The sequence below is a fragment of the Notamacropus eugenii genome, chromosome 1 (assembly GCF_028372415.1).
Source record: "Notamacropus eugenii isolate mMacEug1 chromosome 1, mMacEug1.pri_v2, whole genome shotgun sequence".
NCBI lineage: Eukaryota > Metazoa > Chordata > Mammalia > Diprotodontia > Macropodidae > Notamacropus > Notamacropus eugenii.
This window is the reverse complement of record NC_092872.1, coordinates 216,602,305-216,629,525: the sequence shown is the minus strand read 5'-3', so window position 1 is coordinate 216,629,525 and position 27,221 is coordinate 216,602,305. Positions and strand designations below refer to the sequence as shown.

The 27,221-nt window shown below is 40.5% G+C and overlaps 1 protein-coding gene across 1 annotated transcript in view; it reads right to left on the bottom strand.

The window, feature by feature from the left end:
• ENTPD7 (ectonucleoside triphosphate diphosphohydrolase 7) overlaps positions 1-26,582 on the bottom strand; it is a 32,800-nt gene extending 6,218 nt beyond the window's left edge. Inside the window, exons 1-9 of the mRNA XM_072627099.1 lie at positions 26,233-26,582; positions 24,575-24,757; positions 13,305-13,510; positions 11,740-11,890; positions 5,192-5,295; positions 4,030-4,086; positions 3,625-3,752; positions 2,585-2,751; positions 1,630-1,954 (exon numbers count right to left, since the gene is read on the bottom strand). Coding sequence (XP_072483200.1) covers positions 1,630-1,954; positions 2,585-2,751; positions 3,625-3,752; positions 4,030-4,086; positions 5,192-5,295; positions 11,740-11,890; positions 13,305-13,510; positions 24,575-24,757; positions 26,233-26,240 — 1,329 coding nt within the window. The 5' untranslated portion in view covers positions 26,241-26,582. The remainder of the gene's footprint in view (positions 1-1,629; positions 1,955-2,584; positions 2,752-3,624; positions 3,753-4,029; positions 4,087-5,191; positions 5,296-11,739; positions 11,891-13,304; positions 13,511-24,574; positions 24,758-26,232) is intronic.
• Between the last annotated feature and the right edge of the window lie 639 nt (positions 26,583-27,221).

Sequence of the window (27,221 nt, the reverse complement as noted above, 5' to 3'; positions counted from 1 at the left end):
TACTAATGTTTTGATTTCATATTTTTTAATCATGATTGGTTTCTTAATGCTTTCTTACCCTATTTTGTAATATGACTTTTCAAAAATGTAATTTTTCCCGAGTTTCCTTTTCTAGATCCTCAGAATTTTTGTGTAGTATATAAATGTCTCCATTCTCTTTTCACAGCTACCAATTCAGATGATGTGGCCAACTCATTATTCAAGATGTTGTTACGTAGTCTCCCTTTAGTACCGTATATTTTGTTTGTGTTCCCTGCACTAATTTCTTGTTTTTGTTTTATGGTCTATCAAGGACACATTTTTACCTTTTTGCATTTATGATCCCTTCTACCTTGGCATATGAATGAATGAATAAGCATTTACTATGTGGCAAGCACTGTGCTAAGCCCAGAAGACACAACTAGAAAGGTTAGCTAGACACTATTATCAGAAAACTCAGAGAAACAACAAAAGAAGGTTTGGTTCAAAGGTTGACAGAAAGACCTGTTGGGCTTTAAGGTACAGTGATAGGGTAGAGAGTCACGCTCAGGAGTCCTCAGAGTATACTGGCAAGTTGGAGAGCAATGCCAGTAACAAACATAAAATGCCAGTGGAGGGTACATCATTGTATTACAGAGACAGTGGGGCCAAATGGTCCTCCATCTTACCAAAAGAATTGAACTTAATGACTTCCTGCTCATCTAGAAAGTGTGAACAACTATGTCAATAAAAAAGAGAAAGTAGCGAAGAGAAACAGCTGGAGAGGCTCAGCCCATAACACTCAGGAGGGGGTTAGAGAGAACAGGTCCAACAATCAGAGTGGAGCAGGAACTCTGGGTTTCCTTCCAAGGAGCTGAGGGGAGGGGATTTAACCTCCAGCCAAGAAGTGGATGGGAACACTGGTAGGAAGGCTGAGGAAAGGCTCACCAAGGTTCCTGCTGGGTCTTCCAGTACCCAATGAGGTCTGACCAGCAGGTGGGCTGGGGCTTCTTTTTGGTAATGATACTGTAACGTGCTAAGAAATATGTATATTCCTTAATATTCTCATGCCAAAGATAAAAGTCTTTTAAATCTAATTTTTTCAAGTCTCTTCCACTTCTTTGTTAATCTGGGTTACATTTATCCAACTCTGCAAGAGATAAAATCTCCTACAATCATTGCGTTATTAGTCAGATTTTTTTCCATTAGTATTTCTTTAACAGTCTAGAAACTATGCCATTTGATGCACACAAATTTAATAATGACAGTTTCCTTATCTGAAGCCTGTAAGCATAATGCCTCTCTCAGCATATCTCTCCTGACTTGTGAATTTTTATTGCCACAATTTCTGAAATGGAAACAACTCTACATAAAGATACAGGAGGATTATGCTTTGTCCTCAAATTTTTTTTATCATAAGAGGTAATACATGTATACAAATAACTCTAATATAATTTGGAAATGTTAAAAACATGAGATGTATAAAGAAAACACAAGTACAGCTCTGAGGAAAGAGAGACCATACCCAGTGGGAAGATGGAGGGTAGTCTGGGAAGGCTTACTAGAGGTGAATTTCCTCAAGCAGAAACTGAGAGGGCAGGGAGGGGGAGGGGCAGCCAGGAGTCTCCATAAATAGGGTACACAAGAGGCAAATATACTTTGATCATGTACCTGAGCAGCCTTGGCAAAGGTTGGCCCATGGTAGTGACCACCAATGCGCAATACATCTTCTGTACAATAAAAGAACTCTGAGAAGCCATAGAACTCGCTGTTGTTGAAGTCAATTGGGGACTGGTAGATGCCATTCAGAGAGGCCTGGCTGGCGTTGGCCCGGGAGAGCAGTGGCTGCAGCATCTGCCCGCATGTGAGCCAGTCTCCTCTTCCTCTGATGTACAGGACCTGGCTGCTCCTCTCCACCACATCCTCAAGGCCCACGGGCAAGCAAGGATCCAGGAAGGGAGTTTCTGGAGTCAAACCTGTCTTTTGCCCCAGTAATCTGCCACAATAACAGGAATCATGATAATTATCAGTTCTATTTCTCTGAATGTCCTACTCCAAGAAACGGAATGGATTTAACATATCCAATTATTTTTCTGTGAAGCAGACTGTAGTAATAACAATAATAACTTTTATTGTACAGCGCTTACAGAGATTATCTCATTTAATCCTCACAACTTTATAAGACAGGGAAGGCTCATATCTTTGTCCCCAGTTTACAGTTAGTGACTCTTCCAAGGTCACAGAGCTAATAAGCTCATAGGAGTTCAGCCTCCACCCGAATGGGTCTGCTCAGGGCTCTTTCTGCTCCACCAAGCTGCCTGTCTCTTTGTATTCACTATATTTTTAAAACAAGTGACTGAATGGAGCTCAATTCTTCTTAGATGTTGTTTCAAAATATAGAGAATAGCAAAATATTTTGGAATAAGCACACTTCCTTAAGAGGCCACACTGAGAGGCGCCTGCCCCATCTCCAGACACAGATGATGGAGGGCTCAGCCACCTTAGGGGGTACTCTTCTTCCTAACAGTCAACCAAAACAGGCCTTCATTAATGGTCTGTCTGGCCAATATTAGGAGAAATGCCCAGGACTCAGCTCGGAGCTCAAATCCCAACGTGACAATATTACCTATTCTGGGTAAAGGTCTCATTCAGCACCATGTCTTCATAGCGTTGCCGGGCAAAGTTGCCCCCAAAACCCAGAAAGGTGGTGACATAGACCCTGTACACATGCTCTGTGTGCTGTACATCACAGCCCAGGTTGAATTCAGCTAGCAGCACTTTGGCAGCTTCTTCCTGGAATTCAGTGGGAAAGGAAACGGCTAAGTTGGATCACTGATTAATTTCTAGGCAATGACAACATGGGCCAAAAGGCCTGGCTTCAAGAGCTATGAATATACTTTAAACCCTGTAGTTTATTCCATTTCAACATTATTTTAATTACAGAGACTACCCACCACAAGGCCTTTATAATGAGCCCCTTTTAGGGGATTCCTTTGTGATCCCAAACTGAGAGCAGAACCAGAGTTGAATTAAGCTCTGTTTTACTACACCAGAACAAAAGTTAAGTGATGGGCAGTATGCTTTCCATACTACAGCTGCACAAATTGATAAATCACACATCCCTTGAGGGACCCTTCAGCCCTCTGTTGCCATCTTGTTATTGATCTCTGACCATTAGGAACAAAGTCTGGCCCTTGCTTGTGGAACACAGGCTAACAACATTTCCCCATTTTATTTTCTAGTATCTCATACCATTCAGGACTATTTGCATTTCTTGTCAATGTGTCCAATGCCGCCCCTCAAGATAAACTCAAATAACTCAAAGGAGGTCAGAGGGCATGCTATTAATAGCAGCATTTATACAGTAGTTTAAGTTTCACAAAGCACTTTACAAATATTATTTTATTTGATCTGCACAATACCTTGGGAGTAAAGGGCTTTTATTATCCCCATTTTATAGATAAGGAAGTTGAGGCAAACAGAGTAAGAGACTTGCCCAATCATCCAGCATACTTGTTGTCTGAAACAGAATCCAAACCCACATCTTCCTGACCCTAAGTCTAGCACTGTATCCATGGTGCTACCCAGGTGCTTCAATCTGCATAAACCACTCAAACTCTGGGACACAAGGAAAACTGAATTTCCCCCTATAGGGGATACATTTACCTGTTCTGGAGGAAGGAAAGTAGGAGAGGTGGGAACCTCGTAAGCAATTTGGAGAGAGGCTCCTCCCATATCCAGTATCCCTACTGTCCTCCTACGTCCAGCCACTGATTCTTGGGGTCCCAGGGTTTCTGTATTTGAAAGGAAAAAAAAGCTATTTAAGAAGTTCTCAGAAGAGGAAAAAAACATCCAATGTAATAATGTAATCAATGTAAAAACAAAACAAGAACCAGGAAGCAAACCTCAAATATAAGGAAAGAATATACTCTGAGTGGGTCAGATAGATTCCAGGGGAGATTTAATAATCTTCTATAGAGCCTCACTCCCTACAGCAGTAGGTCATCGCTGAAAGTCTCCTTGGCCATTTCTCATAGGCCCGCGATAAATGAAACACAATAAAACACTTACCATCTTCATGGTCAAATCTTCCCAAAACAAAGTTGATCCCAATCCATGCATAAACACCTGAGCGAGAAACAAAAACCATTCACTTGAATCTCTCCATTTTATGCCCGACATTTGTCTCCCTGAAACCTCCACCAAAACATTCTCTACAGACAACCTGCTATAAGCTACCTTTTCCTTCAGGAAAACAAATGCGGTATTTCCCTGTGTATATACTAATCTGATGTCATTAGCTTACAAATTCTGTGAGAAAAGATGAGAAACTGACACCATGCCAATAGGCAACTATGTGATATAAACCCCAGGAAATTTACTCCTCTAACAAATAGAAAAACAATTTGATGCAAACATTAGCTTAAAAGTATAACTCCAAAAGTAACAGACCCAACACAGTGATGCCTGTGATAGAGACACTAACATTATATACCTGCAGCTATAAGGAACCAGAATCTTTAACCTGGGATTCTTCCCCCAAAGGAAACCATGAAGAGATTTCAGGGGATGGGAAAAAAAATTATATTTTTATTTTTCACTAATCTTTAACATTTCCTTTGATTTCAAAGAAAATTATTCTGAGAGGGGGTCCACAGGTTTTCACCAACCTGCCAACCAAAAAAAAAAGTTCAAAATTCCTGGTGAAAGGGAAGATATCAAAAGAAAAAAGGTCAACTATTCCAAAACAAGTGAAGAGAACAGAACCAGACTAAAGCACAGTAAAGAAGGACTTTTTCTGTTCTGACATTCTCTCCTACTTTGATCCAGTTTTCACCTTGTCATTTGATTTGGAAATCAATTATAGTTTCTGAAGCCATGTGCTGATTCCACAATGACCATCAGCTATGAGAAATCCCACCAGGAGTAATCATCTTTAAATACTAAGTACCCTCAAGCATATGGGTTTTAAACAGCAGACTAAAACCAAGCAAAATTCCTGCCCTATAGGAACTATATCAAAATAAAATGTCATAAAATGTCAATACTGATTCGTATAACCATGCACAACATGATATATAACAGAATCAAGAAAAATTATGCACACATTGAAAGATTAATATTATTTATGAAAAGAACTTGAATGCAATTCTGATGCTGTGAAATATTTGACTTTTATTAAGACAATACAGTCATTTAAGTGAAAAATCCAGCACACATTTAGTTCTAGTACCTTCTTGTTTTCCAGAGATTACTTCGGCTTGAGAATGTGAAAAGAGGAAGTCAAACTCCAAGGGTAAATCTTTCACTAGATCAGCCAGTATCGCTAACTGCTTGCTACAGTAAAGACAAGATCCAAAAATTGAACATTAAGTAACTTTTTTTGTGTCTCAATCATTTAGTCCTGTTATTTCAATTTAACCTTTATGTTCTCAGTGTTTACTTTCTTTATCTACCTCTTAACTCCTGAAAAAATGTATCTCTAAGGTTAAACAGTCTTCCAACATGACTCCTACCAATCTTGTCCTAATAGAGGATACTGTAAGGGATTAAGTAAAACCACGGCTCTTTGCCATACACTGCATGAGTCTGAATAAGCGGCAGGAAAACAATGGCTCAATTCTCTGACTTATGAAATAATTATACTTGTTACTAACTATCTTCAAAGAAAGCAGTGAAACCAACACATGGTGGTATTAAATTCATTTTCGGAGCTTCATGCAATAAACAATGCACCATGCTACCAAGTCGGAACCACTGCTTAGTATCATGAGATTATTTATATTTTTTCCAATGTATAATCTAAGTCTTAGATAAAAACATCAACCAATCAAATCCTTCTCATTTTAATAACACATAGCAGGATCAAAATCCAAAGGTTGCTACAACTCTGGTTGGAGAAATCTTAAGTGATATTATCAAATAAAGACAACACTAACATTGGCAAATAAAAAAAATAATAGTAAAAACAGAAGTACTCTGTCAAAGTTAAATACTCTAACATGGGGAGAAGTTGAAGAAAATCTGAATGCTAATTTTAATGAGGCCATTAGAATCAGAAATTTAGGATGAGGGTAGGGGAAGAGAAAGTAGTGGATGATAAAGAGAATATGAAGAGGACAAAAGTAAAAAAAAAAATTTATTTACAAAATGCTATTATTATACATATCTCCATAATCTAAGTATTATTCAACAGCTAATGCATCACTATAGTCAGACTTAATTTCAAAGTTTACAGTGTATCTTTTTTGTTAAGATTTTTGTGAAGAAAGAAATAGATTTACAAATATTCATTAGGCTCAAGATGGTGTAGATACCAAAATGTCATTACTTCTTAAATATTCTGTGAACTGTTAAAAAAAGAAAAAGAAAGGAGGAAAATGTGACCAATGACTAAACAAGGTCAAGTCATGTTTTTTCTAGACTTCAAATGGCTAGAAATTGGCTCAGAATACAATAGTTATCCTGAATTTCAATTAAGAATAGCACTTAAGATTTAAACCTATTATTAGGAATAATTGTGGTATAGTAGGAGCCGGGAGCTCCCAGGACCAAGCCCTGCCTCGGACACAATGGCTGCTTAATTTCTTGGTGCTCTGGGCACTAATTCTGAAAGACAGTAACTGGCAGACAATTAAGTTCCCAAGAGCATCAGTTCCCCGTGGTAGTACAGAGTCACTAAGCAGTGGAGCAAATAGCCAAATCCAGGGGATGGAATGCCCAACCTAGTGCTCTTGCCACTACACCATGTGCATCATGCTCTGCCCTGTGTACAAAATAAGCTCTGTGAGGCTGGTGACCACTTTTATTTATCTTCATATCTCATCTAATACCTCCCTCTACCTGCACCATGACATGGCCTCAGGGCTCTGGTGCTGAATGAACTCCAAATGAACAGACTTCCTCTTAAGATACTACAAATATGCAAAACTTCTGCAGGAATGAGAGGAAACAGAGATTTCATGAGGACAGACTGAAGAATAGCCTTTGTTCTAGTGTTCCAGTCACCTAAGACGTGGCAGTGGCTGTCACATTGGTCAAAGTCTCCAGACCCAGCACAGCCCACCTGGCAATGCCCTCTGACCTTGCCAGTCTTCTCTGTCCACAACCTTCCTTCCCAGGCTACACAATCTTGGGTTGTTCCTAGATTCTGTGATAAAGAGTCATGGGTCTCACTCTTATTCTGTCAGGATCCTAGATCTCTGGAGGCTACAATGACTTTCTTTTAGGTCTGCTGGAGCCAATATCTGTTAATGTCCCAAACACTGCTCATTATGCCTTGCTTCCCTCAGCAGCCATTGTAAAATCTCTTAAGACACCCTCACCATCATCTTCAAGAGACATCCTTCCCTCCTACTTAACCAAGAAATGGAGGCCAGTGATGAGCTCCTTCTCCAAAACCATCTCCTTGTGCCCCCAATGCTATCTCCTTCCATCTGCTCTAGAAGTAGCCCCTTCAATTATTCTCTCTTATCTTCAATCCCCCCCGCCCCCCCCCCCCATCAGACTGGTAGTGCCTTTTTTCATTTGCCCACAAATATGCTCTGATCTACAGTGTTGTTAAAAAAAACAAAACCCTTACCTGGACCCTATTGCCCATATGCCCCTTCCCTTTACTGCCAAGCTCTTAGAAAGGATCATCTCCACTTAAAGTTTCCACTATGAGACTACCCAGTTATTTCTGATTCCCTTGAAATCTAGCTCTTAACTCTATCACTACTGAAACAGTTTTCTCCAGGGCCATCAATGATCTCCTAACGGCTAACTGATGAGCTTCATTCTAGTTGTTCCTTAGAAGCTTCTCCCTTGATTACTGTGATAACTAGCTACTTCTCTAACACACTCTCCCTACCCCCCTTCACCCCTCAACTCCCAGTATTCCTACCTTTTTGATTATTCCTTCTCCACAAAAAATTCTAGTGCAATGGAAAAAGTGCTACATTCTGAGTCAGAGGTACTGGGCTCAGAGCCTAGTTCTGCTAATTCAGTGACCACAGACAAATGACCAAAATCTCTGAGGTTTCATTTCTTTACCTACAGCCTCTTCCAGCTCTTGATCTGCGACTAGCTATCCATGTGGAGGTCACCATTGGGGGGTGATGTGAGATGTGGTGGAGATGGAATCAACAAGGACAGGTACTGAATGGATACCAATAGGAAGTCAGCCCCAACCAAGATCTAACTCTGCATCCTCTGTGCATCCTCCCTAAATCTGGTTAGGTAATCATTTAACCTAAAAAGTGTCAGAGAATAGTCAGGAATGACTTCATGACTTACTCAGGTGAAGAACAGAATTTACACTCAAGACTGGCCCCACATTTTCACACTGGGGTCCAGCTGACTTACTTAGTACAGATCTAAGAAATCATGCAGATGGATTTTGCATCTTAGAATGTCAGGTTCTTAATTAGCAGCAAATCCTTGAATTCTGACAAAAATGAGTAATGATAATAATAGGTAACATTTATATGGTCCTTAGAGGTTCACAAATTACTTAAGTTTCATTTGCCCTTCCCATATAAAGGTCAAATACATCCTTGATTCTCTCCTTCATCCCATCACAGTCAACCAATCTAAGGAGGAGATACCACCTGAGAATGAATCAAAAGCCACTCTCAGGTTGTATCAATCTCACTCCTCCCAGATCTGCTCCTTCTGCCACCACCCTTATATATGCCCTTGATCATCTCTCAACTAGCTACTGGAAGAGAGGGCTAACTGGCCTCCCAATCTACAGGCAGACTTTCCCCTTTTCAAATACATCCTTTACAGCAGCAGATGCTGTACATGCCAATAGAAAGAGATCCCTGCAGGGGCATGATGACTTAAAAAGTCACCAGTTTACATTATGTTGTATTACATTTTTACTTATTTTGCTAAACATTTCCCAATCACATCTGAGTCTGATTTCAGCAGATGAAAAACTTGGGAGTTTGGAAGGTCCCTGTTGCCAGTCAGTTTGACACCTCTGCTTTATCAGGCTGCTAAAATGATCTAATGTTCTAATGTCACTTCCTGACTCTCTGCTGCCACTGAAGTTACAATAAAATACAGATTCCTTAGCCTGGCCTTTATGTGTTCCTCCTCCACAAGAATACAACCTACCCTTCCAGCTTTATTTCTCACCGCTGTCCTATAAAAACAGCAAACATTTATACAGCATTTACTATGTGCCAGGAACTTTAGTACTTTACAAGCATTATTTCATCTTGTCCTCATAACAACCCTGAGAGGTAGGTGCAATTATTATCCCCATTTTACAGAAAAGGAAACTTACTCAGACAAATGTTAAGTGACTTGGGAGGAGGGTCAAACAACTCCTAAGTGTCTAAAAATGAATTTGAACTCAGGTCTTCCTGACTCCAGGCCTGTACTCTATCCACTGAGCTGCCAAAGGAGATGACTAGTTTTTCTGTGATCTCATTCTCTTGTTCACTTGGGCCACTCCCATATCCTCATCCCCCCCATTTCCATCTACTGAAATCCTTTTCTTCCTTCAAGGCCCCCCTCAAGAGTCATCTCCACAACAGCCTTTCCAAACTCTCTAATCCTACACCATCCCCATAGCTGAAAGTGATCTCCTGCCATTTTTCTAGAGCATTTTGGAGTTCTCCTTTACCCAACAGAATCCTGTGACTATGGTGTCCTAGCCTGCCTCTCAACAGCAAGGGCTATCATTTTTTTCCCCCGTTTTTTATCTGCAGCAGCCAGCACAGCTTCTTGTAGTTGGTAAGGCTTTAAGATACTTTTGTTACACTGCACTGATTGGTTTTGCTTATGTTTTTCTTTGGCAAAAAGAAGGATTTAGTAAGGGGGAAATATCAAGAATACAAAAATAAAGGGCATTAATAAAATTTTTTAAAAAGAAAGATGTTTAAAAAAAAAAAGGATAGAGAATGTCTGGAGATTCCCTTGAAAAAACACAGAATAAAACAAAAAACACCTGTTAGTTTATTTGTGTTTAGCAAACACAGGAGGCCCTGGCATTCATAGAAAATGGAAGAAAGATGGAGAAGAAAGATGGAGAGGAAAATGAGAGATCAGGAATATGTATGGCTCTGATCAGCTGAGCTGGAAAAGATTAGACTAGCCCAGATGTCGAGAAGACTGGATCCAACCACAGTGAACTGAGGTTTTCTCTAGAAGCTGCAAGACCACAGACATGGAGGAGTCAAGTCAGTCTCAAAATCAGTCAGCAGGGGGAGTAATATTTCAGTATCAAATCAGTCACCTTCACAACTCTTAATAAAATGGCAAAGTGTTTCACCTTGTCCCCAAACCCCGACCTGTTCTGCCCTGTCATGCTGCTCTTCTCTTACTCTTTTATCTTTTAGCTCCAAATAGTTACAGGCCATGCCTTCCCTCAAGTGCCCCAAGCTCCAAAATTAGCCTTTCTTTCTCCTCCATACCAATCTAAATTCCCAATCACTAACCACTGCTTCTCTGTCCCATTTAACTGCAGGTGTCCCTAAAGGTTCTGTCCTGGGTCCTCATCTCTTCTCTCTCTATACTACTTCACTTAGAGATCTCATCAGCTCCCAGATGTTACCACATCTATGCTGATGATTCTCAGGTCTGCCTTTCCTGCTGACTTCCAATCTCTCATCACCAACTGCTTTTAGATATCCTGATCTGGACGTCCCGTAGACATCTTAAACTCAACAGAACTAATTATCTTTCCCCACCTCCTAACTTCCCTATTTCTGCAGAGTGCAACACCATTCTCCCAGTTGCTCAGGCTCCCAATCTAGGAGTCCATCCTGGATTCCTCACTCCCTCTCATCCCCACATCCAAGCTGTTGCCAAGGCCTGCTGATTTCATCTTTCTAACATCTCTTGAATACACTGACTCCTCTCTGATGTTGCCTTAAACATGGAGCAGGCCCTCATCACCTCATGTTTGGACTATATTGCAATAAACTCCTGGTGGGTCTGCCTGATTCAAGTCTTTTCCTACTCCAATCCATCCTCATTCAGCCACTAAAGTGATTTTCCTAAAAAGCAAGTCCAGCCCTGTCTCCCCAGCTACTCTGTAGACTCCTGTGGCTCCCTATCTATCACCTCCAGGATCAGATACAAAGTACTCTGCAGCATGGCATTCAAAGTCCTTCATAACCTAGCCCCTCTTCTACCTTTCCCATCTTCTTACACCTTACTCCTTAACATGTACTCCTTGATCCAGTGACTCTGGCCTCCTGGCTAATCCATGAAGAAGAGCCTCCATTATTCTGGCTCCTGGAGTTTTCTCTGACTGTACCCCATGCCTGGAATGTCCTCTCTCCTCATTTCTGCCTACCACCTGCCCTGGCTTCCTTTAAATCCCAACTAAATCCCACCTCTTACAGGAGGGTTTTACTAACTCTTCTTCATTCTAGTGCTTTCCCTCTGCTGATTACTTCCTATGTATTCTGGACATAGTTGGCTCTGTATGTCTCTGTCTGCATGTTGTCTTCCTTATTAGACTGTGAAATGCTAGAGGCAGGATGGTGTCTTGCCCCTTTTGGTATCCTCAGTGCCTAGAGCAGTGCCTGGCACACAGGGGGCACTTATTACATTTTATTAACTGACAGACTGATTTGACCAAGGTATGAATGATCAATTGGCCTTCCCAGGGAGTACTTGCATGACAAATGGAGAGCAGAGAATCCAAAGGAATCTCCGGAGATAAGAGAGATTATAGGTAGTGAGGCCTGCTCCAGACAATCAAGATCAATTCTTCCTCTATACTCAGGCTAAAGGTATGCAGCATCTAAACTTTATTTGAATTCTCTCTACTCTCACCTCTCTGGAAGAAGTCTCATGCCTGCTGTGCACAGGATATACAGAGGTGTCTCCTTGTGTTTCTTCACAGGCACATGAGCAGCAGCAAAACTCAGCAGAGGGCGAAGGTAATCACTGGCATGTTCTGGAGTGTCTGCCATTGCAGAAATCCCTAAACAAAAATGAAAGTCATTTGTAAAGGTTCTACATGCAGTTTAAAAAAACACCACTACCATCACAGTCCCAAAGGATTCAATTGCCAGACTCCTTCAAAGTTCCCTGTGTCTACAAAGGTTATCACTGGTCCCCAATTACCCTACTTCCAATCTCACCTCCCTCCATGCTGATGGCCACAGAGCTACCAACATATTATCTCTTAGATAGCTATCTGAAGCATTCAGTGATTCCCTATAGCCTCTGGGATAAAATGCAAACTCATCTTACAATTTAAGGCTCTCACAAATGGCTCCAATCATGTGTAAAATGGATAATTTAGATTATTTTAAACTAAAATTTCTTGTATAGATAAAACCAATGTAGCCAAGACTAGAAGAAAAGTAGAAAACTTGGGGGAAAAAACCTTCACAGACAATGTCTCAGACAGGATATGGTCGTGATGGAATACTGCTGTGATATAAGAAATGATGAACTGGTTGATACAGAAAAACTTGGAAAGACTTGGACCTATGAAGGAAGATGATATCCACCTCCACAGAAAAAACTGACAAAAAGAAATATGCATAATATATGTATATTGTGTATATATGTGTTTATAAATATGCAGGTATATGTATATATAATATTTGAGTTTAATTGTTGCCTGGGCGGGGAGAGAATAATAAAATAAAAGGTACATAGCAGAGAACAAAGGAAAACCTAGAAGGAAGCACAGAAAAGCTAGGTTGCTTTGAAAATAATGTGTAGGATTTATTACACAGGGAAATGGAAATTTATTGTTTTATACTGAATCCTCTCTTATGTTCTGCTGTATATATGGAAATGCTCTTTTTGTTCTCATTTTGTATTTAAGTTTAAAATGATTAATTTTTTTTAAATGGCTCCTACCTGCCTTCCTACTTCTTATCTCACGATTCCTTTCACACTCTCATATACCAGTCTAGCTAAACCACTAGTTCTCTAAATTCAACTTTCTATGTTCCGCTGTGCATCTGCACAAACAAGCATGTGCCTGAAATATTCTCCCTCATTTTCTCAAAATCATCGTCATCCCTCAAAGATCAGCTCGGGTACCAGCATCTTGTCCTTGAAGCTTCCAGCTGTTAATGTTCTCACTCTCTCAGATTCCCTGGTATTTACTTATGAAGTAGAAACATGTTGTTCCCTGGATATGTATCAACACGATCTAGTTGCTTTGTAAGCAGCAGGTGCTTAAATAGAAGTGTGCTGAACTAAACTGATTTGAAACATGAATTTACGAGGACCCAGAACAAGAGACCCACTAAAGAGACCTCCCCCACTAAAGCAGTTATGAGGAGAAAAGATGGATTCCTCCCTTCTTTTCCTCTACCCAGTCCTACTTAATGTGGATATTTATCACCATAACAAGAAAACAACCCCATTAGTACCCGGTTTGATTTTTTTAACCACTGGTTGGCTGTTGCGATCTCTCATCTGTTTGATATCCAGCAAATCATGTGGGTTCCCATTATGACGTGGCCAGAAATAAACAAAAATCCTGGAGCCACTGCTGCCACAGTCTACCACAAGACCATAATTCAGAGTTAGGTCTTCAGTATCTGTAGCCTCCAGTTCTCCTACTCGAGCTAAATACCTGAGAAAAGGGAAAGAGGAAACGAGTTAAGCAACTGTGGAAAGCAGGAGCCATTCCCCCCACATTTAGAAAGCACGCAAACAAGGGTTCCTAGAACAGATTTCAGTACTGATGGCTGTACTGGCAGACATGAACACTGAATGCTTTACCAAGTCCACTCCTCCAGAAGCATTTAACTAAGGTAATTCCTACTGCCTTTAAGAATATTACTGTTCACTGACCTCTATGAACTGGTACAGAGTGAAAGGAGAAGAACTCATGTATACAATGATACAGTGACAGCATTATAAAGAAAAATAATTTTGAAAGGCTTGACTTCACCAATCAGTGCAATGACAAACCACAATTCTGGAGGACCAAAGACAAAGCATGTTACCTGCCTCCTCACAAAGAGGCAAAAGACTTCAAATGCAGAATGAGACCTATCTTTTGGGACATGGTTAATGTGGGAATTTGTTCTGCTTGACTATACATATTTGTTTGAGTGTCCTGGTTTTTTTCCTTTTTTAAAAAAATTCAATGGGGGGGAGGGAGGTGGTGGAAGAAAAAATAAATACTTGTTAATTCAAACAATACAATCAGCTTTCTTTAAAAGGAGAATTGCTCATTTACACCACATTCTCGTGAAGCACCAAAGTTGACTGTTTCAACAAACATTTTCACCCTACACAAGAGTACACAGCAGCCCCTAGCTAACATCATGCTTATACTGGGATTTTCTGACATTCTTAGGGGAAATATTTCCAGAGATGTGGGTACGGTATATTCTGAGAAACATGAGCTAGAACTAGAAGGTGATATTTCTGTGATCTGGCGGAATTAAGAAAACAAAGCTTTCCTCTGACAGCACCTTTTTGAACAATGGGGAGAGGCTGAGAGTTCTAGCAAGGCCAAAAAACCTGTGATATTGCATCTGTAAACTACATGATCATCATCACTCTGAGGTAATACCATCAATATTTTGGTTTTCTTAGAATCTGAATCAAAAAACTCTAACCACTGCTAATTCTTATCCAAAGGTTTCATTATCACAATCTGGGAGCCCTCACCATGTAGCTCACATGTTGAAAGAGCTGGCTCAGTGGAAAGATAAAGAGTTTTTCATATTAATGTATCTGCCTCTTCTCTACTAATTATAGATGGATGGTTGTCTGGAAAAATCTAGCATTTTCTTATAAAGCCACGTCTTAGTAATTTATTAATCCTTTTGCAAACCTCGGAGTAGACATCAAAAGTGACAGCCAAATAAAATGAGAATGATTTCCTTAACTGCTCATTGTTACTAAGCTGTGAGCCAGCATTACAGGTAGGTGATATGCAGGATGAAATTATTGTTTCCACTCTACCATGGCCTTTTGTTTCTGCCTTTAAACAAGTTGCTAGGTATCACGGCACAATGGATAAAACACCTGCCTTTTCCCTACTTGGATAGTGACATTTCCCATAAATTCCTGGAAAGAAATACTATATATATATAAACAAGATTAAGCTATATAGACTTAATATAAAAAAGTCTCATGTCCCAAAATCATTTACCATCATCTTTAATGAATGTTGAAATATCAATCATTATAATATTGAAGCATTTACTCCCAAATATCCACCATCTTCCTAACTTCCCAATTTCTGTGGAGGTCAGCACTATCCTAGTCATCCAAGTTTGCAACCTCAGAATCATACTTGCTTTCTTTTTCCTTTCTTTCATTAATTTAATTTCCTTTTTGACCTTAATCATCAATGAATGCAAATGTTTCAATTTATAAAGAACAAGACAAGTATAAGAAACTGTGACCTTCTGTTACTGTAGCACAGAAATGGAAACAAAGTAAGTATCAATCAATTGGGTAATGGTTTGCTGTGGGACGAGATACTAATGGAACTAGGGAGGCAAGGGTTAACCCCAACACTCCCACAATACCAACTGATGCAACTGGAAGCAAGTGGTACAGGTGGGGTTAACTTTGATCCCAGGCAGACTAATCTGCAATCCACCATTAGACCCTTTGAGTCAGAAGAGGGCAAAAGCACTTCTACGGACATTGGCAGATAGTTCCTGAGATGCTGGGGTCTCCTTGATGATGACTTTTATTGGGTTTTAACTTCCTAAATTGCATTTATCCCAGATAGCAGAATATGTTTCTAGTAAAAGGACTGTTTACTTGAACCCCTGGGCTCTGAGTTATTCATTGCACCAGATGAGGAACGACAGAAAAAACTGTGATACAAGAATGTAATGAAGTACTGGCAAAAACGATCATGAATCCCAGACATCTGTGATTCTTCCCACGTCCTCACGTCTCACATCCAATCAGCTGCCAGCTGGCAGCTCTGCCTTTCCGATATCTCTTCGTGGCAGTTCCATTGTACAATACAAACCTATTTGCTTTGAAAGACCTTCACAAATTGGCCTACCTACCTTTCCAGATATATTACACATTATTTCCAATGACACATTCTGTGTTCCAGTCAAACTGGCTCACTTGACGTTTCTTGTACAAAATCCCATAGTCCATTTCCACCTCAGGGCTTCTCTGCACAGAGTTCCCATTTGTGGAATGCATTCATTCCTCCCCTACACTCCCAGAATTCCTAGCTCTCATCAGAACTCAGTTCAAGAGCTACATCAGGCTTCTGATCTCCCACTTTCTAGTCCCTGAAACTCTGAAATTACTTTTATTGACACTGTGTATCCTTTGAATTTACTTTTATTTGTATATGTTGTTGCCCCAATAGAAAATCAAGATCCTTGACAGCAGACTCATTTTTTTGTCTGTGTATGCCCAGCAACTCTAAGGGTAACTGATACACAGGAGGTGCTTAATAAATGTGTGATGATTAGAATATCCACAAGAAGCAAATTCTGTGTATATTTGCTCGAGATCATACAATCCTATGATGGCAAATGCTATAACACTAGAACACATTCTTACTGTCCACTCGGCCCCACTCCTCACCTTCCTTTTCAGCTTCTTGCTATGGGTTTTCTTTCCCCATTAGATTATACGCTCCTTGAGGGCGGGGGCTATCTTTTCCCACTCTTTGTCCCTGGTACTCAGTAAGCACTTAATAAAGTTCAGTGAATGACAGCTGGGGACTTCAGAATAACTTAGCCTGGGCCTCTTGTTTTGTTTCAGATAACTCAAGTCTCAGACAGAAGAGTTCATCATCACAGAAAGGAAAGCAAACTTTCCTCCCCAAATTACTATTAACTAAAAACAAAACAAAAATATAAGTGTGTATGTATACAATCCCAAAATCAAAATGGCCAAGCAGAAACAGAAATGAAGTGAGCCTTCCTATTTTACTACAAAAAACACATTTTTAAAGAAGACATACATGCATGTTCCAAGTAATTTAGAATATATTAAAGAAAAAGTGGGAAAAAAGACAGAGGAAATTATTTTGTAGTATCCATTAATCTGAAATAGAGTTCATGGGAATGAGGCAGGTGACAAAAATCCGCTGGCACTGAAAAATCTGATGTTCTTCATGGCCCTCAGGACTCCATTTCCTTTTTGTCCAATCTCTAAGCTCAAGTCCACCAATAGGCTCCAGAGAGCTCACAGGTGGGACAAATCTGAGAAGGACTTTGGGGCCCAGTTACACAAGTTTTGCACTCACTTCATTGACCTTAAGCAACCATCCAGCAAAAAGAAAAGGAGTGCTTTTGTCTCTAGGGCTAAAGTGGTCAGTCCCTATCAAAGTCCCCATTTTAGGTCTTCTACCACTTGACAATGATCCTCAGGAGCCATTACTTTCACTGATCTCTCTGAATTTGTCCTCTGGATAATCCCCTGAACTGGGGAGCCCATCCCCTTCTCCACAATCCTGCCACTACCCCAACTCTTCTCAGACCACACTGTCTCCTCTCTCTTTCATGCTATGATAATGGAAGCAACCACACTACCCACCTCCTTTTCCCTTCCCACCTTCTTCCACCTGCATTAGTGCAACAACTTCCAAGGAATTGTTCACCTTTTTTGGGACACAGACGCTCTGGCCATGGTCTGGTGAAGCCTAAGGACTCCTTCTAAGAATAATGTATTTAAATGTAGTAGATGGAAATACAGAGGATTACAAAGGTAACTAAGTACATTAAATAGAGTAGTTAATGTATTTTAGAAAATAAGTTCACAGATCTCAGATTAAGAACCTGCTTTATCTCTCCCCCTGTTCAATCTACCCTATTTATATACACAAATAAAACCATTTCTTTAAACATCAGGTTCCATTGCTCCTTTAAGCAACCTTCTCCAAGCACCAAAGGATTTAGAACTGAAAGGAACCTTAGGGTCATTTATTCCAAACTCTTTTTTTTATATATATGAGAAACCTGAGGTTCCATGAAGTTAGTAAAGTTGCGCAGGTTCCATATGCATCTTAAAAAACTACACTGGGGGAGCTGTGAGCTCATGTAACCATTCTGGAGAGCAATCTGGAACAATGCCCAAAGGGCTATAAAAATGTGCACACCCTTTGACCTAGCAATACTGTTTCTAGGGCTGTATCCCAAAGGGACCATAAAATAGGAAAAGGACCCACATGTACAAAAATATTTGGCTCTTTTTGTGGTGGCCAAAAACTAAAAATTGAGGGGATGTCCATCAATTAGGGAATGCCTGAACAATTGTGGTATATGAATGTAACGGAATACTATTGTACTAATAAGAAATGATGAACAGGCGATCTTCAGAAAAACCTGGAAAGACTTATATGAACTGATGCTGAGTAAAGTGAGCAGAACCAGGAGAACATTGTACACTGTAACAGTCACAGTTGATGCAATGACTGACTTTGATAGACTTAGCTCTTCTCAGCAATGCAAGGTTCTAAAACAATTCCAAATGGCATATGATGAAAAATGCCATCCACATCCAAAGAAAGAACTGTGGAGTCTGAATGCAGAGTGAAGCAGACTATTTTCTTTTGTTTTGTTTTTTTCTTTCTCACAGTTCCTCCCATTCATTCTAATTCTTCTATACAACATGACTAATGTGAAAATATGTTTAATAAGAACACATATGTAGAGCCTATGTCAGACTGCATGCCGTCTTGGGGAGGGGAGTGGAAGAAAATGTAAAACTCATAGAAGTGAATGTTGAAAACTAAAAATAAATAAATTAAATTTAAAAAAAAACTCCACTGGGATTTGAAAGCTGGTCTTTCAACTTTTTTCACTCCACAACAACCGCCTTCTTTTGCTGGTTTATAGTTCCAAATGCTATCTTTGGTTTTTTTTCAGTACTTACCTGCCTCCAACATTAAATTGTAACAAACTCCAGGAGGACCGTCCACACCTTAAATGAAATAACTTTCATATTCCCCCAATTCTTACTTAGAAGAGCATTCTATTCATAATAGGCATCCTAAGACAAATATTCCTGCCTGAGAGATCTGACCACACTGTCTACTGGAAAGGGTCCAGGTCTGGTGATGGCTTAAGTCTATACAAAGTCTCTCTGACTCATTCAAGGCAAGTTTCCTTAACTTATTTTACTAGTTTCGGGTTATCTTTGATAGATCCTAGCTAAACAAGCAACCGAATGTTCCCACTTGATGTGAGCCTTGCTTACCATTCTTTCCCTATTCTTCTAATTGTACTCCAGGTAAAAATCTGAAAAATAGCTGGAATGCAAGGAAATAAAACATAAACTCTTTCACTGATACTCATACCCAAGAACTACTCAACATCAGTCATCATTTGACTGAACTGTCTAAATTCTGACTTCCTGAATTACACACAAATAAGCATCCATAGAATACTAAAAAATCACTGTAGTAGAAACTGCTTCTTTGATCCTTGAATCTCTACAATGTAGCTAGGCCTCTTTATACTTAACTAACCAGAAGCTCTACTCTGCCTTCTCCTTTTTGTGCAGCTTTCCAAGCACAGAATAGACTTTATCATTCATGGTTCTGTGATGAAGGTATCAGTACTAATTATCAGCACTAAACACTTTTGCTGATATTGCATTAAGCCAATTTCCAAAGAGAAATGAGAATCTAAAAGGGAAAATATACCAAAGCTTTAGGATTCCTCAAGTCCCCAAAGAGAAGCAGTCTTGGACTTTCCTTAAAAGACATTGATCGCTGCTGTTTGAAAAGCACAATTTCTCTCTATTCAGCTGAGTCAATGAAAAGTTGCCCACTCATACATCAGTATACACGGAATTGGAGGACAATGGCTTTTTAGTGCCATTATCCCCAAAACATAACAGGATTAAACTAAGCCATTACCCAATATACAAAATCAACACCAATTATATCCCCTGTGGGGGCTCAAACAGAAATCAATGATAGTATAAAACTCAATTAAAGTGGCAACCAGCTCCTTCCTGTTTTCCCCTTGGTCAGTCTGAAATGTGAATAGCTCTGGGTATGGAGAAGAGCTCAGCTTCTGCATACCTACAGCTATTCACATCATAACTCAAAGTATGGTGTCCATTTACTGTCTAACCTTGGCAAGGTGGTCACTTAACCTCTCTAAGACTCAGTTTCTTCATTTGCCTAACGGAGAAAGCAACCAAATAAAAGCTGTCATTTATGTTGTGCTTTAGCATTTACAAAGCATTCGAAGAGACTGCCTCACTTGAGTCTCAAAACAACCCTATGAGGTCGGACATTCTCATTCCCAATTTAGAGAGGAGGAAACAGAAGCTCAGGGACTTGTCCATGACTGCAAAGCAAGAAAGCATCAGAAACAGCATCTGAACCTAGGTTTTTCTGAATCTATTATGGCAAAGTGACTATCGTACAGGACCATCTATTTCACGGAGCTGCAATAGAGATCAAATGAAATAATTTACATGAAGTGCTTTATACATGTAAGTAAATAAATAGATGAAAACAAAGCTGCGGTAAAATGGAAAGAACTCAGGAGTTGGGATTCAGAACACCTGGCTTCAAGTCTAGGTGATCCCACTTGATCATGTGATCACAGGTCAATCACTTTGTCTCAAACAAGAAGCCTGCACCAGGTGATCTCTAGGGTCCCTTTTAACTCTCATCTTCACTGATTCTATATGACTCAGAACTTTAACAGGGACCCAGAAAAGCGCCTTTGAAGATCAGAGGTTACCTCCCATAAGACTTAGATTATCGTCTGAGAAAAACGTCTTTATTGCTAACAGGAGAAATTCAGTTAGCTACTAGGGAATAAGGTAGATTCCTTTTCTGCCCACCAGAAGTTCCTTATAGCTTAGGGTCCCTGGGTTTTCAATTCAATAAAAGTTTACAAATCATAGCTGATATTAACGTACTAAATATTAAGATGCTAAGTACCTAAAAAGTATAAAGCATTAAAAGAAATCTAAAGTTGTTTGAGGGCAATACAAAGACCAATAAGACACCAGTTCCTGTCCTCAAGGACCTTACACTGTGGAAGGGTGACAAATGACTGATATACAAATAACTATAGTGCAAAATAGAATATATTAAGTTCATAATAGAATAAACAAATTCTATGAGATTCAAGGAAGTAAAAGTCTTTCCTAACTGGGGGAATCAAAGAAGGCTTTATGAAAGAGGATAGATGGGATTCTGAGAACAAAAGAGAAATGGGGGGCACTTCAAAAGTGGGGAACAAAAGGAGGTGTGAAAAGACAGGGTATGTTCATGACACAATGAATGTCCAGTTTGGTTTTGAGTAAGGACTGCAAAGGTAGGCTATTGCTCTGGACACAAGTTAAGGAACTGAGACTCTCTTGACTAGGGTAGATGGAAGCCACTGAAGCAGTCTCACTGGAGTATATCTTAGTTAGATAACATCTGGACAAAACTGGATCAGGGAAAGAAACTGGAGGTAGGGAGATTACTTTAAAAACTATTGCCACAGTCTAGTTAAGGTCATTAAGACTTAGAGTGCTACCGCAGAATGTAAAAGGAGAGGGTGGCTATAAGACACCAAAGAAGTAGAATCAAAAGAACCTCTCAGCTCATTATGTGTGAAAGATGAGGGAGAAGGCATCAAAGAGCACCTACAATTTGAAGCATGGGTGGCTGCTGTAATGGTGGGGCCAAAGGCTCACAAGAATCTCTCATTTCCATTTCATTCTTGAAATTCAATTGTTTTTTAGTCAAAGCCATACTTCTTTCCCTGCTGCATTCTAAAGAAGGGAATCCATGGTACTAGCTTCTGCTCCCACTACTTACTTAGCCAAACATTAACATCTTCCAATTCACACTCACACCTGGACTTATTCTCCAGGCTTCTCACCTCCCCCCACCAAGTCCCTCCCAAACGAGTCCTCCTCGATCCTTAAAGACAGTGACTATTTTGCTTGATTATACTTGTACTCCTAGGATTTAGCAAAGTTTACCACATAGCAAATGCTTAACAAAAGGATTTCTCTGTTTAGCTAAAGGACCAGTAGCCTCAAAATAAAACAAAGCAGCACTTAAAAGTAGACAGAAGTTTTCCTACTCTAGGGAAAAAAAATGAGGGTATTGGGAAGGGTACATTAGAAATTTTCATTTTTAATAATAAAAAAAGAAAAATGTGCTGTGGGCACCCTAACTGGTGATAAGTATCCCCACATTTATCGAGGCTGGACCTCAAACAGTCAGCACTGGTCTCCCACCAAGCTTTTCTAGCTTGGTAGGACCTGTGAGACCGTTCACTCTGCTGGCATAGCTGTTAAAATTGAGTCACCTTCATACCACAATGAAGCACTACAGTAGGATTTTTGTGGAAGGAATGCTCATGATTATTATTGATGATAGATAATAAAAATTCATAGTCATATGATACTTTAAGGTTTACAAATAAATTTTCTTTTATAAAAAATAATACTTTTGGGGGGGGGTATCTTTTGTCTTTACATAACTTAAAAGCACTTTAACAGCAAACCCACCAGATATGTAATACAAATTATCTTCATTTTACAGAAGTTATGTGACTTGCTCCTGGTCACACAGTAAGCGCATCATTGACAGGATTCGAGCATTCAAGCATTCTCATATCTAAGTTGGATGTTCTTTTTAATACTCCAAACTGTCTTTCCAAATTGTGAGAAAAGTGAGGATGCCCAATAAGTAACCACCAAATAAAAGATGTTTGAGAGTATGTGTTTAATTTTTTTTAAATAAAATTTTTGAATTCTCAGTAGGCTACAGACTAAGACAAGAAATCTCATTAGCCTGGGTAGAAAGAGAGCCAGAAAACATGGATTTCAGTTCCTTTGCCACAAACTAGATGTATGACTTTGGGCAGAACTCTTTACTTTTTCATATCTGTTGCCTCCTCTATAAAGCAAAGGGTTTGGACAAGACAATTTCTAATGTCACTTTCAGTTCTAATATTCTATAATTCTATAATTTTAGTAGGGGTCCAAAATTATGAGTCCTCTGTAAACCATCACAGATAACAGCAAAATTAAATAAAATTAATCAATCCAATGGGAATCTGAGATAAATGGATTAATTATGGTTTAAGTATTAAAGTGATTCTTAAACTCTGAATATAAGCTTTCCATGACAATGTGAATAAACATGCCAAGATAAGACAAATCAGATTGGATGATCATCCTGTCAAAAAATCAAGCCCTTCCCTTCAAAGTTCAATATTACAAGAAGATAAACAAGAAGGCTGAAGATAAATTCATGGAGATAAGGCTTCAGAAAGAGAAAATTAAGTACAATATTTCAGAAATGTTAAGAGATGTTTCAAAGAGTAGCCTCTACTGATTTTAGGGCAAGTGAGGAACTGTTAATAGGAAAAACCTCTTGTGAGAGCTGGTTGTATAAGAGGTAATACTTGAGGATATTTCATAGAATCGTAAGAGGTTACAGTTTAAAAACTTAACATTGGATTAAGGTGAACCTTCATTTTTACAGATAAGAAAATTGAGGCCAAAGAGTTTAAGTAACCTGACCATAGTAAAAAATCAAGTTAAAAATAATAGAGGCAAGGACTAGAACCCAAATATCCTGCTTCTGTCTTAGAAATTGGTCTGTATCACTCTCAGAAGTAGTACACAATAAAAAACGAGAATGGAACTTTTTTTAAAATTATAATGAACAAGCTTGGTCCTGAAGAAAAAGTAAGAAAAGTTCAAAAGTAGGGGGCGATGGATGTGGAATACTGCATATACTGTCAGATATGGTTGATGTGCTGGTTTGCTGAACTGCTTTTTGTCTCTTTTTTAAAAAATCCTTGTAACAAAGGATGGCTCACTGGTTAGGGGAAAGGGAGATATATACATATATTTTATATATACGTGTATATATAAAATATATGTATATATACAAAATATATATATTTAAAATAAAAAGATTATAAAAACAAAAGATAGTATCAATAAAAAATAAGGTTAAAATATATTTTCTTTTATTTTGGTGAATAAAAAAGGCATTTGTGCAAGATTCAAATAATTTAACAAAGAAATATACAGCTCAGTTATTTAAACAAAATTCCCTCAGAAGTGTTCCTTGACTGAAAAAAGGTGTTTTGAAGATGACTAGAACATCTAAACGTGCCAAAAAATACTTTAATTTTACTGCTAGCTACATTAGAAACCATAAAACATATTCAAATGAGTCACTGCTATAAAATATATAATACTTCAAGGTTGTAAAGCATTTAGCAATCCATTATTATTTCCGTTTTGTGAGTCAGTAAACTAAGGCTGAGACTGACATACTTAGCATCACACACCTAGAACACCATCTGAGGAAGGACTCAAACTCAGGCCTTTCTGATTTCAAAATCCAGAATTCTATCCACTCACTATACTACCTGGCTATACTTTCAAGGCCATATATAATAAAATTGGAGCAAACAATAAAAGAATGCTCTCTTTGTAAAAAGAAAAAAGTTAATTATGGTTTTTCCTGACCTTTTTCCATGGGGATAAAATGGCATGAACTTTTGAGCCTCCACCCCTACCTTGAAAAAATGGGTTTTAACATTTGTGTGATAAATTACATAAAATTTTATTTTTTTTTTTAAAGCATCCCTAGAAAAGGCCAAAGGGCATAACAAGTTAAATGGCTTATTAAGCCATTTGCTCTTAAAATATTGCCCTCAGTGACAAAGCTTACATTGATATACTGAAGTTGACTCACCTTTCATACTGTCTATCTTGAGGTGAGGTAGAGCCCCAGTGTCGAAAGTCCACTACAACCATAAGTAGAAGGAGACAGGATATGAGGAAAAGTCCCAGAAAGGCTACCCGCTGACGTGCAAATGGACTCACTGTAGGCACAGTAAAAGACCAGGAGGCCGGGCAGAGATATGAAAAACTAATCCTAAAATAAAATAAACCATTAATGAAGCAAAAAAAAAAAAATCTTGTAATTCACTGATGACAATGGAAAATGCTAACACACTACAGTATGATCAAAGTTCTTGCTATGAGATCAAAAAGCAGACATCTAACAGGATCTAAATGTACTGTATTGGCACTGCAAAGCTTGCATGGACCACCCAGTACACTTTGAATGTAATGGAATTTAAGAATTAAGAAATCAAAACTGTAATATTAAATAGAAGATCATTAACCTCCCTAGACAACCTCAAAAAATGAAATTGTAGAGTCACAGCAATTAAATATTTCTACCGAGTTGTTAGAAAAGCAACGAAGTCTCCTCTCTCCCCCACCCCCAAAGTCTTGAAAAAGGTTCTTCACTCTAAGATTCACTTTCTGTCATATTCAACAGAATAGGACTGAGGATCCTAATGACAATTTTTCCCGACAGAATTCAGTGTCATGATAATAATTATGGTGACGAAGACAACATTTACATAATATTTTAAGGTTTACAAAGCTCTAGTTAACACCAAATGTTGAAATATTATATCTATCTACTTTACAGGGCAGAGAATCACAATGCAATTACAATTTTCCTGTCCATAAGAACGGGAGAGGCAGTGTACCACAGTGGAGAGGGTCAGCCTGGAAGGTCAGAAAGACTTGGTTTCAAGGAACACCTAGGACATATATTGTCTGTGAGACCGTGGGTGTCACTTAACCACTTGAGGACCCCAGGCAACTCTAAAACAAAAATTACCAAGAGTAAGTGCCTATCTGCATTTGGTAAAGGGGGTTTCTTCACCAGGCACCATACAATACTAATTGGGCTACAGGCCAAAAAAGATATTATATGATCTGGAATCTCCTGGCACATGATACAACATTCTGGCATAACTGAGTAACAAACAGGACATAAGGGACTTGCAGAGCCCTAGACTGCCTGGCTACTTACTCCCTAAACTTTCAATCTAAGCAGTAGGCACACAGATTTGTCCAAATAGTGGATTTTTCACATTCAGCAATTTAAACAGCACCTAGTTCAAGCATCAAGAAAGGAGATCATGTTTTAACAGAAGAGATTAAACAGGTAACATAAAAGGGCGCTATAAGGTTGCGGGGAAGTGACCAGCAAGAGCTCTCAGAGGGCCCCGGGGGGAGGGGGGGGAATCACTGAGCTTGGGGAAGCCTGGGGACCCACGGAGGGAGCTGGCACTGGGCAGGCGTGGGCATGACCGATCTCCGTGGGACAAGCAAGGACCTGGGGATGGGCAGGCGCTACAGCTAATGACAGGCGCAGCCTGGCTGGAGGCCAGTCCAGAGGGCTCCGTACCCGGGCTAACGGCGGGGGCTGACCCTGACGGGGGCTTGGAACGCCAGGCTAAGGAGCGTGGGCTTCCCGGAGCAGGGCGGGGTTTGGGGGAGGTCCGAGGCGATGGCACACACAGCCTCACACACACGACACGCACACACCTGGCCATGGGCTCCCTCGGGGCGGGGCGGGGGCTCAGCCCCTGTCACCTCCTTTTCTTTTTCCCCTGACCAGGAGGCTTCCTCGCCCCGGGCATCTCCGTTTGCGCCAGCCTGGAAGGGGCCTGGGCCGCAGAGCGCCGCCGGCCCGGCCCGGCTCCGACAGACCCTACGCCCCGCTCCTCGGGGCAGCTGTTTCGGCACCTCCCGGGCCCGCTCGCGACCCTTCCCCGCCGGCGCCGGGGCTCGCTCTCCCACAGGCCGCCACACGCCCCCGGGAGTCCCCGCGCGGCGGCCCCAAATGCCGACTCTGGGTCTGAGCTGTCTCGCAGCCCCGACCCAGCAGCTTCTTTCAGACTCTTGGCCGGAAGGAGGGCCCGGGCCGGCCGCGGCGCCACGTCCCCAAGGAAACGGTCAGGAGCCAATAGGAGGAGGCCTCCCCTCCAAGGGGCCGGCCCTCGCCAGACAGAACGCTGAGTAAACTCCACGCAGCCAATCCACGGGAGGGATTTCTCTTCTGCGGCTCACCCGTAGCGCAGCTGCGGCCAATCACGGAGGGCAGGCGGAAGAAGTTGAGCGAGTGGGCGTCACCAGGGGGCGGGTCTCCGGGATTAAAAAGCAGGCCAGTCGCCCCGCCGCCTTTTCGCTTCCGTTATCGCCCCGCGGCTCCTCAAAGCTACCTTACCTGTCGTGTAGGGTCACTCCGGAGGCGCCCCCATACCTTAGCATCCCTTCCCGCCTCTCTGGCGGCCCCCCAGGGCCCTTCCCAGGAGTCGTGGTGTGCAGGCTGCGGTGTTACCTCCGAGCTCCTCCAGCCGCGGAGCCGTGGGCCTGGGCCCTGGGCCGCTTCCTAGCCGGCTCCCAGACCGCGCTTCCTCCCACCCCTTAGACGGGCTCACTGGGGAGGACGCGCAGATGAGGAACATCTTGGAAATGACTGCTTACGTTGCGTGTCCTTTACATCCAGGCTCCCGATGACTTGTGTTTTAAAG